Source organism: Pararge aegeria, chromosome 1 (assembly GCF_905163445.1).
Source record: "Pararge aegeria chromosome 1, ilParAegt1.1, whole genome shotgun sequence".
Classification (NCBI taxonomy): Eukaryota; Metazoa; Arthropoda; class Insecta; order Lepidoptera; family Nymphalidae; genus Pararge; species Pararge aegeria.
Genome location: NC_053180.1, coordinates 20,518,929 through 20,536,304, shown reverse-complemented (window position 1 = coordinate 20,536,304; position 17,376 = coordinate 20,518,929). Strand labels below are relative to the sequence as shown.

At 36.0% G+C, this 17,376-nt stretch overlaps 1 protein-coding gene across 3 annotated transcripts in view; it reads right to left on the bottom strand.

Annotated features, from left to right (window-relative positions):
• The window catches only part of LOC120637852, a 29,133-nt gene that overhangs the window by 9,747 nt on the left and 2,010 nt on the right, over positions 1-17,376 (bottom strand). Inside the window, exons 2-8 of one of the 3 annotated variants that reach the window (XM_039909899.1) lie at positions 12,551-12,753; positions 10,161-10,305; positions 8,951-9,038; positions 4,256-4,437; positions 3,623-3,813; positions 1,414-1,526; positions 685-850 (exon numbers count right to left, since the gene is read on the bottom strand). In XM_039909899.1, the coding sequence (XP_039765833.1) occupies positions 685-850; positions 1,414-1,526; positions 3,623-3,813; positions 4,256-4,437; positions 8,951-9,038; positions 10,161-10,305; positions 12,551-12,581 (916 nt within the window). In that variant the 5' untranslated portion in view covers positions 12,582-12,753. Of the gene's footprint in view, positions 1-684; positions 851-1,413; positions 1,527-3,622; positions 3,814-4,255; positions 4,438-8,946; positions 9,039-10,160; positions 10,306-12,550; positions 12,754-17,376 lie in introns of those variants that run through there. The other 2 variants (XM_039909890.1, XM_039909907.1) reach the window with 2 other exon arrangements.

Genomic DNA, 17,376 nt, shown 5'->3' with positions numbered 1-17,376 from the left:
ATTGACAATATCAATATTAACATGGTATGAGATCGTTTAATATGATGCATAGTGGAACTTTCCACGAGTTTTACTTCTGGAACGTGCAGAACGTGCAAACTGATAGTACGCGCGCGATAAGAATCTTAAATACTATCTTTCTCATTTTTATAGAATTAACGAAATAAAACTTAAGTTAACCAAAATCCTCAAAAAGGTTTCAGTATGCAGTATTGTTAAGCCATTAAATAAAAATTGCAGCAGACGGGCTTGACGTGCGCCCATTTTTGGTTAACAACACGCCTTAACACCTACGTCGTTTAGTAAATGGTGCCAGCAGCGTCACGCGCTTTTTTTGGGTCAATATAGCGTAAACCGGGCAGTGCCGTTTATCTTAAATATGTGCTAGAGAAAAGAGCCTTGTATATTGTGGAGTGCCATGACCATTCACCTCTATAACACAAAAGGTTGGCTGTCCCTATGCAAATAATAATAATTGAAACCCCATTTGCATCGTCGAATGTGACTTACGAGTGTCGGGAAAACTAGGGTTATTAAAATTTTATTTGGAATCTCGTATTACAGCGTAACACTTATAGCTAGTCCATTGGTAGCACCAATCCTTGTTATAATAGCAAGGAATTGGGTTGCTTTGACTTATTCTGTCCCTAAATATTATATATGTTATTTTACAAACGTATTCACCTTTGAACGTCAGCCATCTTCGTTCATCTCTGTCGACGTTCGCGTCTCTGTGCCTGTGCAGAGCTGGCAGCGACATCAGGTGGGGTGGCGGGTGATAGAACTTTGCTGATTCAGTCTTCGCCGCTTGTCGCAATGCGTGCAATCTTTCGAGGATTTGGCGAAGTTCCTATGGTGTGAAGATAAATAAAATATTTTAAAAATGCACATAACTACAGAACTGGCAAAATTTCTGCGGCAATAGCGGCCCGTGTGCTTTGCCAACTGTGGCTTAGTTGCCAGCGATGCCGTTGTGCCTTTTTATCAGTCTCATAGCGAGTGTATTTGCGACTGATATTTTCTCCAAATGCAGATAAAAAAACTAGAGTGAAAATTCTTTGTCGAACTTATTTTGCGTGTTAAGTTAACAAAAACCCTGTTTAAAACGAAACAAAAATGGGGGGAGTACTCTTGGCACGCCCTCTAACTTTTTTAAGTTATATGCATTCTAAGCAATTAAATATCACGTGCTTTAACGGTGAAGGAAAAATATCGTGAGGAAACCTGCATGCCTGAGATTACTATATGTTACTATATGTTGTCAAAGACATGTCTGTGGGCCGGTATTGAGTTGATATGATGATGATAACGATTAATATTTTTGGAAAATTTTGTAGGGTCTTCGTGAGTTCACATTTCATCATCGTAATCTGCAGTTGTGATCGTAGGACATAAGAATTATGTGGGATTTACCTTTGGGTCATGATCCGTGACGTCATTGGTGGGCACATTGTCTGAGGACGTTACATTTGCGGTTTGATTAGGGTCGTGGAAGGATACCCCTGGTTTATGCCTTTTCATAGTTCCTGAAAAATAATAAAGTATTTTTTATGAAGATGATCTATCATGGTTAACGAATTTCAATCAATGATCAAAAAATACAATATCCTGATAGTGAAAAGGTTTCTTTAAAGTATGAGAATATACTGACTGCTCTGCTTCCAAGTTATAAGTATATGTATTTTTGTTTATTATTCATAAAATATATTTACTTGAAGAAACTTATTGGGGATGCTCGGAATCAAAAAAATCATTTACGGGACAAAAGCATTGCTCTATGAGGTTTTTTTTTGAATATTAAATTCATTTTCATTTTCAGTATTCCTAATAAAATCTTGCAGATGGTTAAATATTTTTATAGACATTGCGTATGGACTTTGCTTGTGGAGTGCTAATTTTCAACAGGGGGCATTTAATTTATTTTTAGTTTTTTCCGGAAAAAGCCGTTCTGTTCTGTGTTCTGTGTATATGTGTATTGTATATTTTTCATTAGAAATTAACTCTTACGTCCATATATATATCTTTAAAATTTATATTAATATAGCTATAGCCCGCAACTTCGTCTGCGTTTGATTTTGTTTTAAGATGTGGCATTCATTTTAGTTGTAGTTCTAAAAAAAATTAAAGTATTCAGTATCGCTAAGCCTTAAATGAGGGGTTTGCTGCTGTCCGCTGAGGATTTCTGTCCTCTATCTCCAACCACATTTATTAGATCTACACAAAGTTTGGGCAAAATTAAACACATATTATAACCTCTATAGTACAAAAGTAATTATTTAAATCGGTTATAATTTGTCGGAGTTATGGTGTAAAATCTACAAACACTTTCATCCTCTCTCCCAAAGGAACCGAGCTTACTGCTGGGATAAAAAGTATTCTATATTACTTCTACCACTTCCAAGAATATGTGTACAAAGTTTCATGAGGATCAGTTAAGTAGTTTTTGCGTGAAAGCGTAACAAACAAACTTACATTGACATTTATAATATTAGTAGGGATAGGGATAGGGATAGGGATTTCAAAGATATATATGGACGTAAGAGTTAGGAACTTTAATTTTTTTGGAATAAGTTGTTGTCGTTGCGATGGCCTTAAAGATTAAGGAAGTATAGCCAAACTTTTTTCAGGAAGCATTTCGTCCATTTACTTTTAGCTAACGTCACTCTAAATTTGTTTGGTACTCGAAAACCACCGACTCTTGCGAGATATACAGTCTCTAACTAGGGCTAATATTATCGGAATAATATTATACCTACTCGTTTAGAACTATTTGAACTAGATAACTTCTTCACGTGATCAATGTGCATTCTTTGTTCTGTAGACAATACAATCAATTGCTCATTAACTTCACAGACCTCTCTACTAATAACAGTATTGGTTATATACATACTTATCTACATACTTTTGACTATCGCTGGGTCTTTGGTAGAGATACGCTCCAACCATTTATTTCTATTATACTTATTTGTATGTTTGTCGGTACATTGGTAACTAGTGATGGCCAAAGCCTCCCACCAGACCAGACCAGAGAAAATTCAGGAATTATAAAATGCCCGGGACCTCCTACTTCACAGCACACACTGTTGCGCAAGGGGGGTCGTCAAAATATCAGAAATGGGATCACAAGCAATAAAGAAAATATCAAACTTGTGAAAGATTAGTTTTTGTCTCAATCCCGATGATGACCCGTGATAGTTAACTGCTCCCTTTTTCATTTTTATTATTTATGTTTGAGGATAATTATTTATTTTGTTTTATATTTAATTTATTATATTACTTTTAAATATTTATATCGGTAGTTACTTATTTATTTATTTGAATGTAGTAGTAGTATCGATGTATATATTTATTACTTATATATAATTATTTAAGTAATGAAATATTTTTTTATGTGTATATGTATATATGCATTACCTTCCTATTTTCTGTATTTATTTTCTTCGTCATTGGTTGCCTGGAAGAAATCGGTATGAAGCGATAAGGCCGCCAAATTGTATACGTTGTTTGGTTATACTTTTCTTTTTTTATGTAGTTTTTGTGGTGTGTAATAAAAATATAATAATTCATTCATTCAATCTTACTTATTGGTGGTCATATATTTAAGACGTATGTAGAGTCTTACCGGGGTCATTGGCTTTTCCATCTTCTTTGTTCAGTTTGTTGATCTTGTCCAGTAAGGTGGTGTTACTCATGAGCCCGAGCTTGTAGTTCTCCATGAGCTCATCCAGTTCCTCGGAGGAGTCGTCCCCGATGTACGCGCACTCCTGCAAGTGCTTGTACCCTTTGATCATGATGAGGGACGCGCCTGGCCAGCTGGAGGGATAAGGATGTTCATTAAACAGGAGTCTGCATTCATTTTTAAATTGTCTTTTAGTCCCCGACGCATAATGATGCTTGACAAGTATAACATGTGTATGAGGCAGTGGCGTGCATAGAGGGTATGCACAGGGTATGCAGATGATATTAAATGAAGAAAATCTCCAGTATGAGTTATAAATACAAAAGGACAAGTCTTTCAATGCCTCTCCTTAAGTTTTTTATAACTGGTACTGGAGATTTTCTTCATTTTATATAATCTGCATACCCTGTGTTTACCCTCTATGCACGCCACTGGTATGAGGGTCTGTTTTGGCATCGTAGCTCCCAAACAAATGGTCCAATGGGAATAAGGTTTCCGAAATATTATCGAAAAACATTGCGGGCATCAGTTAGCTGATAGTTTTATCGCCACGTGAGGGCGGGCTGTGGTTAATACCTGACACACGCTGATACGGTGACAGTAGAGCCTTGTAGCAGGTAGAACCCCCAGTATTCCTTCATGTCATCTTCTAGTTCCAACTCCCGTGTCATGGAGACCGGCACTAGCTCCTCCATCAGCTCTGGGGGGCCCGGCACCACGAACGCGTTGAACGTTGCGTTGGATTTCACCACTTGCGTCTGTATAGCGAGGATATTAGATGGTTAGTAAAGATAGCGGTGACAGCCTAGTAGGTAAGGCTTTCTTTCGGGGGGACAGAGTTCAAACCCTGGTAGGTACTCCAAACTTTTCGGAGTTATGTACGTTTTTAATTTAAGCAATTATCACTTTCTCCGCGAAGGAAAACAAACTGCATGCCGGAGAGTTCTCCATAATGTTCTCAAGGAAATGTGACGTCTATCAATCCGAAAAGTTAGAGGTGCGGTACGACCTAAACCCTTCCCATTCTGAGATGCCATGATGGCCGGTAATGGGTTGAAGAAGAAGATGATGATGGTGATTATTATGAAAGCTTCTAAAACTACTTTATATATTCAAAAATATATTTTTTGGTGTTGTATTTAATTTCAGGTTTATTGTTTTCTTTTGATATGTTGACGATATCAAATACTACGTACAAAATCTATATATATAAAAGAGGATGTTTGTATATATGTCATCGATAAACTCAGAAACTATTTGACCGATCATTATGAAAATTGGTATGCTTATGTATTTTTTCACGGAGAAGGTTTATATGCTATGCCCATTGATGTAACTCCCCACCAGGCGGCGCTGTCAAGTATCTACTTCCACCCCGTTCAACCGATTGTCATAAAAATTGGTATGACCATGTATTTTTCCACGGAGAAAACGAACATGCTATGTCCATTGATGTAACTCCCCACCAGGCGGCGCTGTCCAGTATCGACTTCCGCCCCGTTCAACCGATTGTCATAAAAATTGGTATGACCATGTATTTTTCCACGGAGAAAACGAACATGCTATGTCCATTGATGTAACTCCCCACCAGGCGGTGCTGTCAAGTATCGACTTCCGCCCCGTTCAACCGATTGTCATAAAAATTGGTATGACCATGTATTTTTCCTCGGAGAAAAAGAAAATGCTATGTCAATTGATGTAACTCCCCACCAGGCGGCGCTGTCAAGTATCGACTTCCGCCCCGTTCAACCGATTGTCATAAAAATTGGTAATTAAATTTTTTTTTAAATTAAATTTTATCTTTTAAAACATTAATTACATCTAAACGCGAGTGATAATATCATTAATAATTACCATGTCCAAGCTATTGCAATAGTTGTCTCTGTTTCGTCAACGTAATCTTAGAAAATAATTTTTTTTATTTCAAACGCACTTCATCGATTAAAAAACTAAAAGTTATCATTTTTGCTTTAGTACTCACCGATTACTTGATTGGTAATTGTATATGACCAATTATTTTCACCAAACGCATTATCAGCATAACTGCACAAATTTTCGAAAGTATACCTAACCTACCCTTTTTGCGTAAAATATTTATTGAGCAGCTGATAACTTGTATATTATCAAAATATATAAAAGGCAAAGGTCACTGACTGACTGACTGATTGACTGATCTATCAACACACAGCTCGAACCACTTGACGGATTGGGCTGAAATTTTGCACACAGATAGTTATTACAACGTAGGCGTCCGCTAGGAAAGGATTTTTTTAAATTCCATCAGGGTTAAATATGGGATGAAAGTTTGTAAAAAATTCTTCATTTATCAATTTATTTTTCAAGCTACATCAATTAAACTTTGATTTTAGGTTTTCGATTTATAATAAAGAAATACGTATTTCATAGGGGATCAAAATTTATATGAAAGTTTCTGATTTTCTAAGTAATTTCCGTTCATATTTTTCTATAAGCAGCAAGACCTTTTTTTTAACCCTTTGTAGTAAATTTAACAAATCAAAAATAAAACTTAACGTGAGCGAAGCCGCGGGCAAAAGCTAGTACTTGAAATAATTCATTAATTAGAGACTAACTTCGCCTGCGCGCTCAACTTTTTTTCATTCGGAAAAGCTAGCTAACGCCCTTAAAAAATTCTAACTTAAAAAAGAACAGGTTGGTTGAAGGTTGGTTGGTTGGTACAACGGTAGGTTATTGGAGAAATACACAATCGTCGATTCACACATCAAATTTTTTTTTATTCCATATCAAGATTGTCCTTGACTGCAATCTCAATGTAACAGTAACCTCCACCAGACCAGGGTCAATCTTCGGTTGTAAAAATATTATCTAAAAATGACTGTTTATTACACATACTTTCCTTCTTCTTTCCTTCTTCTTCTTTGTATACGGATACAGTGTAAAACGTCAATAATATTTTAAGCGATAGAAGTACGGTAGACTAAAGAAATTTTAGGCCCATCGCCCACCACTACGCAAAGTCTGTTTGGTATTAAATTTTACGCTCACCTCGAATAGAAGAAAATACTGCAAGAGTGATATTCTAATAAAAGGCTGAAACTTTTAGAAGGTGAACCAATTACTTTTAGTTTTGAAAGTGTATCCGGTTTAACCCAGTTGCTATCAATTGTGTATCAACTTAATAAACATTAAAATTGTTATACACATTATAAACAAACAGACATTCGGTTGGCTGATAACGCGTATCACTGAATCAAGCGACACCCCGTCTCGATAAGACCGTCGAAGATATTCAAATATAGAGCAAGTATTATTTGAATGCGTTTAACAACATACAGAGGGTTTTGAACTTTGGCTTTTAGTACAGAAAGACTTGCAGAAATAATATTTGCATTTTCATTCATAGTTTTGTATTAATTTAATTTTCTCACAATAATAGAAAAATCAAAGAATGGTTATTACAAAAACTTTATAGACGAATGTCAAATTATTAAACAGGTTGGGAGGTAGCATTGTATAACTAATCTCCAGCTATATATTTATAAGTAAGGCCCGTTTAATATTAAACGAAACAAATAGGTTATTATTGTACTTAAATCCACAACGAATGGATCGTTAACGCAACTCTACCATACAAATGCGTATTGGTTCATATTTGCCCTGCGACTAATTACCTAGTTCAATACAAATAAATGTATAAAATGCTAATTATGTAAATAATATGCATTTGAGATTTAAAAAAGCTTGACTCAGGGCGCCTCTGCGGGCTCAGTCAAAACAGACGGCCGATTGACGCAGTGGGCAGCGACCCTGCTATCTTAGTCGAAGGCCGTGGGTTCGATTCCAACAACTGGAAAAATGTTTGTGTGATAAATGTTTTTCAGTGTCTAGGTTAATATATATAATAAACTAGCTGTTGCCCGCGACTTCGTCTGCGTTAGATTTTGTTTTTAAAGTATTCAGTATCGCTAAGCCTTAAATGAGTCTAGTAGTATATATATATAACATGTGACTGTCAATTAATTATAGACAAATAATTTGCAATAAAATAAAATTGCGACTATAATTAAAGATCTAAGCTACCCTATCTCTTAAGTTGGACCAGACTGCTCATGGTGTGCCAATTTAATTTAAAATCGGTTAAGTAGTTTAGGAGTCCATCGCGGACAAACATCGTGACAGGAGATTTATATATATTAAGATAAATAATTATATTTATTTATTTATTTCATTTTTATTTATGTTATTAATACTCTTTATTTTTACGCTTCTAGAATGAAGTAGGATACAAAAGGCGACCTAGGATTAGGAAAACTAAAAAGAAAAACGAAAAGATGGTGTTTAAAACATACATACGAATAACAATATACTTACACATAAACCAGAATACACAAATACAACGATGCTATTTGTAAATATACTAATACATACATTAACATTCGATAAATACATAAATAATTGAGCGAGATAATGAGCCTTAAAAGCATTATTTATGTATGTTATTCAATAAATTATTCATCAGTTACCATCAGTACCCATAACACAAGCTATGCTTACTTTGGGGCTAAGTGTGTGTATTGTAATTGTGTATTGTATAGTAATTATGTTTATTTATTTTGAAGTAAAACTTCTGTAGGCGCGACTAGGGAGTAACTCAGATTTTTTCTGACGGAAGTAACGCTTACGTCAGACGTCTGTGTAGTTTCCGCTATTTAAAAATAATAATTTGGATTGGTCTTTATGGAAGTATATGTCATATACTCCACGCTTCTTGACTTATACGTGCCGAATATTAGCCAGCTAGTGACAATTAGGATTATTATTTCCAATATTTTCAAACGGATCAATTGTGAATAGCAAAGTGAATAAAAATTCAACAGGTTTAAAAAGAATATTTTAAACTTAATTTTTCTTTTAAATCTCTAAATATACCTATGTAATAAATAAATTATTAATACATTTTCTGACGATTGCGGCATTCTATAATATTCAATGTCAAGTTTATATTGACATGTGCTGATCTAACCATCAATTTTCTACTCTCAATTATTCTATTTAACAAACGATAATATTTATAAAATGTGAAAGTAATATTAATGAATTTTAAATACAATAAAAAGAAATAATGAATATTAAAATGGCGGACCCCAGAAACATTTTACTGTTTCATCAGTTACACGCACACACTTTTATTATTGTTCTTTTTGTGGTGTGTAGTGTAAGTATATTCATTCATTCATTAATTCATTCATAGAGCTATAGATGCAAAAGGCACAACAAGGAGTACAGACCTACCTGGCACCACGTGGGGGATATCTTACTGTCGATCAGCCGCATGTCTGTCATGCTCATGGGGTACATTTGGCTCGGGAACATGCGGTACCTGCCAGATAAAAATTACTAGTAGTAATATAAAATTATAACGAAATGAAAACAAAACTCTTCGAACAGTGCGTGTGGACAGTGAAGGCTTATGGCTCTGAAACGTAGCTTACTATTGGCCTCATAAGAGATGGGGTGTAGAGTCACTCGGCTGGCGATGCAGACAGCAGATAGCTATACCTAAGCGGTGATACCCCAGTAGGTAGGACTTCAAGTACCTATAACTTTTGTTATGTGCGTTTTAAACAATTATAACATCACTTGCTTCAACGGCGAAGGAAAACATCGTGAGAAAACCTGCATGCCTGAGAGTTCTACATAAAGTTCTCAAAGGTGTGTGGAGTCCGTCAATCCGCACGGGGCCAGCCTGTTGGACTACGGCCTTAACCCCTTCTCATTGTGGGAGGAGACCTGTGACCTGTAGTCGGCTGGTAATGGTGTTGATGATGATGAGTAGTAGCAGTAGTTTAGTAGTAGTAGAGCTTTTTGTGGCAGAGCTCGTCTAGGGTAGTACTACAGCCACGCTTATTTCTGCCGCTTAGTAGCATTGTTGCAATGCTGTGTTGCGGTCTATAGGGCGTGATTGCCGGTGTAATTTCAGGCACATGAGGCTTAACACCTACGCCACAAATTGACAGAAGGGGGGCACGTTGCAGGACTTGTTCCTTGCATAACCTGCGAAGTGTGGTTTTGTTTATAGCACTTACCATAAGGTACGTTGCGCCGTGGAGGTTAGACGACCTCCCTGGTGCAACGGTACGCGCTGAGAATTTAAGTAGGAGGTCCCTGGTTCGATTACCGGCAGGGGCAATTATTGGTTTTATAATTTCTTGCTCTGGCTGTGGCGTTAAGCGATTTAGTGTTCCGGTGCGATGTCAGATAGAAACCGACTAAGGAGTATGACTACCATACTCCCTGACAGGTTGGCCCGCTACTGTCTTAGACTGCAACAGGTGAGATTGCAGTCAAGGGCTAACTTGTAGTGGAATAAAAAAAGAAGTCTATCTGAAATAAATTCTGCGTTTGGTGCTCTTTTCTCTTTTCTTACCTACCGTTCTTATGTCTACCGTCTAAATAAGAAAACTTAGTTAATCGACAAAGGAAAAAGTATCTTTCAACCTACCTCATATAAAGCGGTACGAATATAAACAAGCTGGGTAGTACGATCATCAGAAGTAGAAGCCGGCACAGTCTGATCGGGACCTTATAGCACGACCGGGACGCTAGCTGGCTGAACTGTCGGGCAGGGCGTGGCCGAGGGAGGCCGGCTGGAATAAAGAATAAGAGTTTAGAATTCTTAGATAGAAATAAATAACGTTACCAGTGGCGCTAGCATGCGCGCCACGTGATAAGTATTTCTATTTTTCCTTTAGAGATAAACGAGATAATAGGTAACTCTCTCGTGGCGCTCAGCTAGAGCCCTGCAGAAGAAGGTTAGATATTTATGTGGTTTTACATAGAAGTTGACCAAGTAAGCGTTAGGTGGACTGTGGGAAAGAGGCGATATGCGTGTAAAATGTCTGGATAGTGAGGTGACGGCAAACAGAAGTGAGTCGGTGGAGAAGATAAAGTGTGCGTAAGAGATGCACAAAGTTGCTTTGCGCAAGTCAATAATATAAAATAAACATTGAGTTTTAGTATAAACCGCGAAAACGAGGTACATTTGAATAGTGCAATTTGTTATTTCTTCAATTTGTATGCACGACCTTTTTAACCTCCCTGGCGCGGCGCGAAGAGGACTGTGCGTTACAAGTTTGAGTTTCCGGGTTCGATACCCGGCAGGGTAATTTATAATTTCTGAATTTTACCTGGCCTTGTCTGGAGTAACATCATTATTCCAGAGAAAGAGATTTAGCGTTCCGAGACGTGTAATGTCGCGAAACCGATGAGGGGCTTTGTATAACTGCCATACTCCTGACAGGTTATCCCGCTACCAATTTCGATTTCATCATCACTTATCACTAGGCAATGGAATAAAAATAAGAAAAAGTGGAAGAAGACCAAGTAAGAGGTGGATGGATGGTGTAATATGCTAGGTTTCTATTACACGGAATCGTAGAGGACCGGTCACTAGCCACGATAAGTTCTGGGGCGTATGGAGTGTGTTTTGCCGATCAACAAAGGAAATAAATGAATGAATGACTAATAACACTTTTTTATTTATTTATTAAAGGTACACCAACAGCTTGTTTACAATACATAGTAAAGAAAAATACAAATATTTTGTTTCTAATCTGTGTGACTAGCTAGCTAGTGTTTGAGTTTCCTTAACAATACGTTATGATCTACTTTGTAAAATGCACTGCTAAAATCAGTATAAAGAGCATCAACCAGGACTCGAGAGTCGACCAACCTTGAGATGTCAGAGACAAAAAAACATCAGTCAAGAAGTTTTTTGAATGGAAATCAACCAAAGGACAGATCATAGACTCGAACACTTTAGGAAAAGCGGACAGTATAGATACCGGGCGGTAGTTTTTGATGTTGATCGTTCAGAATACCAGGTTAAGCTGAAACACTTCCATATGCTTTTCCTAGTTGACCGACGACGGTGCATTACTGATATGAATTTTCTACAGAAGCTCGTAAATGGTAATTTGGAAGCTCCTGAACTTTTCCATACCCTTTCATCATTGTCTGCTAAGAAAAAATTACCAAGAGTTGCTACGCGCAAAACTTTTTATGTAAACAGCGGTAGAACGAATTTGGGTAGGAATGCAGCTCTAAATCGCCTAAGTCGTGTATATTACTCGCGCAAATAACAATATTGATCTATTTTGTCAAAGGCCAAAGGTTTTTAAACGTGCTATTATTTCTGCTTTGTCAAGCAATCCGAACTGCACTTTTGGATTGTAATTTTTAGTTTTCATTTGTTATTTTTCTTATTGTATTATTAGTTTTGTTTCACTTTTCGTATTTTTATTATAGTTTGTAGTTTTAATATCCGTCATTTTGTAGTAAATGCTGTGCACACCTTTAAGTGGCTAGTCACACAGATTACAAACAAAATATTTGTATTTTTTCTTTACTATGTATTGTGAACAAGCTGTTGGTGTACATTTAATAAATAAATAAAAAAAAAAAATAATACATTATATACTTAAGTACATTATTTACTCAAGTACATTATATACTTAAATACATTATTTTCTTACTTTCATCTTACCGACGCAAAAAATGGTAATAGATAAAAAAAAATCAACATACAGACATCGCCATCTAGCCCCATAGTAAGTGTAGCTTGTTTTATTGGTACTTAAATAGCTGATAAATATGTTTATGAATAATGTACATTACTACTTATGATATATAGATAAACACTCTATCACTGAAGAACTTTCATGTTCATCACCCACACATTATCTAGTTGTAGGAATCAAACCTACGGCCTTGGACTCGGAAACAATGGTCGCTGCCCACTGCACTAATCGGCCAATGATAGAAGTTAGCGATGCGTGGAAGGCAAGATAAGAGGAAAGTTAAAATAAATCAATATTTGTAAAATTAACTCACTCTCTAACGGCACTAGTTCCTGTGGATCCATTTTGTGATCGTCGTACTCCTCATTCCTTACTGACACATCTGCATTTTGACGTCAACTTACGTACTGCAAAGCTTCATTCTTCATTAAGTCATCAGACATAGAAGCTACTTATTGCTCATTCTTGAATGTTGATCCTCGTTGTTTGGGTATTCTCATTTATTCTGATACCTGTCTGACAACGTATAAATATTAAAATGTATATTAGCTTTAGCTATAAGTCGAGATTTTGATCGACTTATAGCTAAAGCTATAAGTCGAGCTCATTCCGGTGATGTAATCGATTCAATTGTACAATAATCTCATATATTTATATTCAGTAAAGCTTGGTAGTCCTATAATGAAATAACTATGTAATGCATTATAATAAAACTTTCAGTGTATTAAATACCTTTTTTCTTGTATTAATTACCTTTTTTATTGTTAGTGTCGTTTTCTCTACAAAGGTAGAATAAGGCGTAAGATAAAACTTAAATAACAGGTTACCACATGTAAGTTCTATATAAACAAGGGTATCTGGTAGAACCCAGCAAAAATGCAGCAATCTATACCTGAAAATTAAGTTTACCTAACATTCAACAGTTTCATATTACCATAAAATAAATCGATTTCGGTGCTCATTATAAACAGAATTAAGAAGGCGAGGAACATGTAGTACCAATTAATTAAATCTGTTCTTAATTTTAATTAAAGGTATGTGCAGGATATTTTATGCCTAGGTAAAGACAAAGTCAAAGTAAAAATATCTTTATATTAAGAAAATTAACCTTAATTTCCGCGAAAAGCAGAAGAATCTGTATGTATAATTTCTTCAATCTTTAAAATCCACACCAAACAGATCCTAGGCAATGTACTATACGGCCTATACGCACAGGAGATGTTGACTTTACAATTAATCATTCTAAAGTCAAAATCTCCTGAGGATGTTCCGGTTTCGGAGCGAAACGTGCATAGGAGGTACATCGTCGTATAGCAAATTAAGCTTAATTTTCACAATATATCGTGGAATTCTGCTAAGTAACGCAAGCTACGATCCAATATTTAAAAATATCTTTATTCAATTAGGCCAATATGTGGCACTTTTGATGTGTACCTACATTAGTCAAAGTCAAAGTCAAATATTTCTTTATTCAAATAGGCATATAGATGGCACTTTTGATGCGTACATTACATGTAAAATATGACATAGGAGTGAGTTGATGGCGATAAATAAATTCGTCAACTTAAAACTAAAGCTACGAGGGTTCCAAACGCGCCCTGGTCTAAGAAGAAGCCCACAACAAACTTAGCCGGGTGTTTTTTTTTTAATCCTGAGTAATTCCGTTGTTTTTTTTAGGTATATTCAAGGGAACTTCTTTTCCGAGGGTCCCGCGACGTCTGAAGCATTAAATTATCATTATTCTTTAGGCTTTTGAAGTGTAGGTTTATAATCATAGATTAGAACATGATCTAGCTGCGTGGTATCGGGGTGGCAACTATAAATAGTTGTCTATCTATATATCAATCTTAACAGTATCATTTAGATCTGATAGCGTAATATTGAAGCCCGATAATGGTTGTAAACTTTGCAAAAAAAAATGTAGACATCTATTTTGATAAGCGGGCTTCTTGAAGGCGAATTTGATTAAATCTTTAAGCAAAGTAATCAACATCATTATTATTCTTAGATTGATCATCAAGTTCAGTGAATTGTTGTTGCGTCGAACTTAGAAAAAGGACTTTTGAGCTTGGATTATCTACGCTTTTAAATTGTATAATAATGAACAAGCTTCGTAATATTGCAACCTCAAAAAATTATATTGACGTGTAGGGCTTGCGCGCCATGAGAGTGTTATGTGTACTCATTATCTCGTCAATCAATCGCCATAGAAAAAATGCGAGTAAAGGGTAGAGATAACTCGTGGTGCGCATGCTAGCCCTACTGGTGTGGCGCAGCTAAAATATTTATGATACAATTAGATAGGGCTCAGAGAACAGTCTTAAAAGTGATGTTTAAATATCCGCCTAGATATCCTGCTAAACTTCTTCATAAAGCAGATAAAGTTTTAAATATTCTAATTAACAAATATTTGATATTATTCATAAATTTAATTTATTTTGAAGCTCACTGCCATATTAAACTGAAAAATAACTAATAACTTAAAATATATAATTTATAGAAAATTAATTATTATTATTTAACCCATATTATCCGTACGCTAAATCGCTCATCTTTCGTTCTTTTAGGGTTGTAACTGTCCACGGCCAAAGCCTCCCACCAGACGTGAACAGAGAAAATTCAGAAATTATAAATTTCCAAATGTCCCCTGCCGGGATTCGAACCCGGGACTTCTACTAAAGGGAGGTCGAGAAAACGGTAGTAACAATTACAGGCCTTTTATATAGAAATTATAAATAATAAGGTATACGGGTCTGCACAATACAAATTATCCATTACTTGTTTACTTTCATATCGTTGCAAACGACAAGTAAATAATAATTACATATTTAGGTTATCTAAGCCCTCCACAACTTAAGTACTTCGATAGGTACCTATTAGCTAACTATAGTCACTTTGTAAGCGTGTGTTCTGGACCAACGACTCCTTAACATTGTTATCAGTGCTTACACATTTCGTATTATTCATAAGGTAAATAGATAGATAGATAGATAAATTCTTTATTGCACACAATTTATAATATAAATTGAAAACATAAATATAAGAAGAATAAAAATGCGCAAAGGCGGTCTTATCGCTTTAAGCGATCTCCTCCAGACAACCCTTAAGGTAAATAGGGTTGTGTCAATATTTATTGTTTTTTTTTTTTCTTTTGATACAAGTTATTTCTATTTCTATAGCATGGGCAATTTTCACGCCGGGGAAAAGAAAAAAAAAATATCTTCTTCAGTTTTACCAACTCTCCGATCATTGGCGCTGGTGGAACTAAGTAAAAGAAAAATATAAATAAAAGAGTTTCATATATCGAGATTGAAAAACGATAAAATGATGTTAGAAAAGAGCAACGGCTAAGTTTCTTGCCATTTTCTTTTTTCGAACCGGTGGCAGAGTCACTACAAACTGACGTTGACGTTTCAAAAGTGCTTACATTAGGTCTACTTGAAACAAATGAATTTCGAATTTGAATTTAGAATTTCGAATTTGAATAATATCCAAATAATATACGTATCAAGCGCGTAGAATCTGTAATAGCCTAGGGTAGGACTTTTGCTATACTTTGGGGGAACGAGTTCAAATCCCAACCTCCAACTTTTCTAAGTTATGTGCGTTTTAAGCAATTAAAATATCACAATGCTTAAACGGTGAAGGTAAACATCGTTAGGAAACCTGCATGCCTCAGAGTTCTCCATAATATTCTCAAAGGTGTGTGGAGTCTACCAAGTCACATTGGGCCAGCCTTACCGAGAAAGACGTGCCGCAAAGTAATTTAGCGTTTAGGTACGATGTTGCTTTGAAATCGATTAGGGGTTTAATATAACTGCCATACTTCCTAACAGTGAGAGTGTGCCCATAAAATTACAAATTAGCTTGTAATTTAATAAAAAGAAATAAAAAATGATTTTTAAAATCTCTAAAGCAATTGGAGTATCTAACATCAAGTAGGTACCTACAAACTCATATAACAAATATTATAGCCTACCTATTAGGCATACATTAAATATTCACTATTTAATGTATCCCTTATAGTGTAACATCTAATGCCATACTTAAGTATGGTATGGCATCGCATCTGTATTAACGCATTATGTTACGAGTATATGGTGGGCGCTCATACCCATGCACGAGGCCGTATGTACGCCACGCGTACACGACGTTCATTACGTAATGTGATAAAGTCAATCGTAGTTAATGTCGAGTTCAAAGACCGATTTACCATCTGAAATGTAGGTAAACAGATACAAATACATTTATTTCAAGTGGGGTAATTTCACAAGCACTTTAAGAACATTAAGTATGTATTTAGGAGTGATTATAATAAAACACCGGTTCGTAAACCACTTTCTTCCACCTTCTTCTACCGAGTTTTAAAATCAATAAACAGATAAATGTCTTGGCAATGTATGTATTTCGTATGCAGGGATAAAATATCAAGTAGCGAAGCATAAAAAGCGACATCTTTTAAATACATTTGACGGCAGATTGGCGCAGTGGGCAGCGACCCTGCTTTCTGAGTCCAAGGTTTTGGGTTCGATTCCCACTACTGGAAAATGTTGGCGTGATGAACAGCAATGTTTTAGTAAGCGTCGCTTTTTTATGGGTATTGGGTACTAAAATAACTGATGAATATTTTTATGAGTAATAGAGTAATATTTATTGCTCTGTTAAGCTCTGTCTCAAAAACTAATAGCTCTTTGTGACAGACCGCGTCTGCGGAAGTACTACCACACACTTCAACCCTTTACCGACCCACTACAGGGCACGGGTCGCCTCCCACAATGAGAGGGCTTAGGCCGTAGACCACGCTGGCCCAGAGCGGATTGGTGAACTTCACACGCCTTTGACAACAATATGCAGAACACATAGGCATGCAGGTTTCCTCACGATGTTTTTCATCACTGTTGAAGCAAGTGATATTTTTAATAACTTAATTGTGCGTGCTGGGATTCAAACTCGGTCCATCGAAAGTGAAAAGTCCTAACCACCGCTACAATAAGAAGCAATAGTATTTCTTTAATATATATACATGAAAACATCGACGTTACAGCAGATAGTAAATGGCCGTCGTGCCACAAAATTCGCCAGCAATCAGAAGAAGAAATGTGAGATGTCATCTCTAGGATGCACCTCGACTTAGAATAA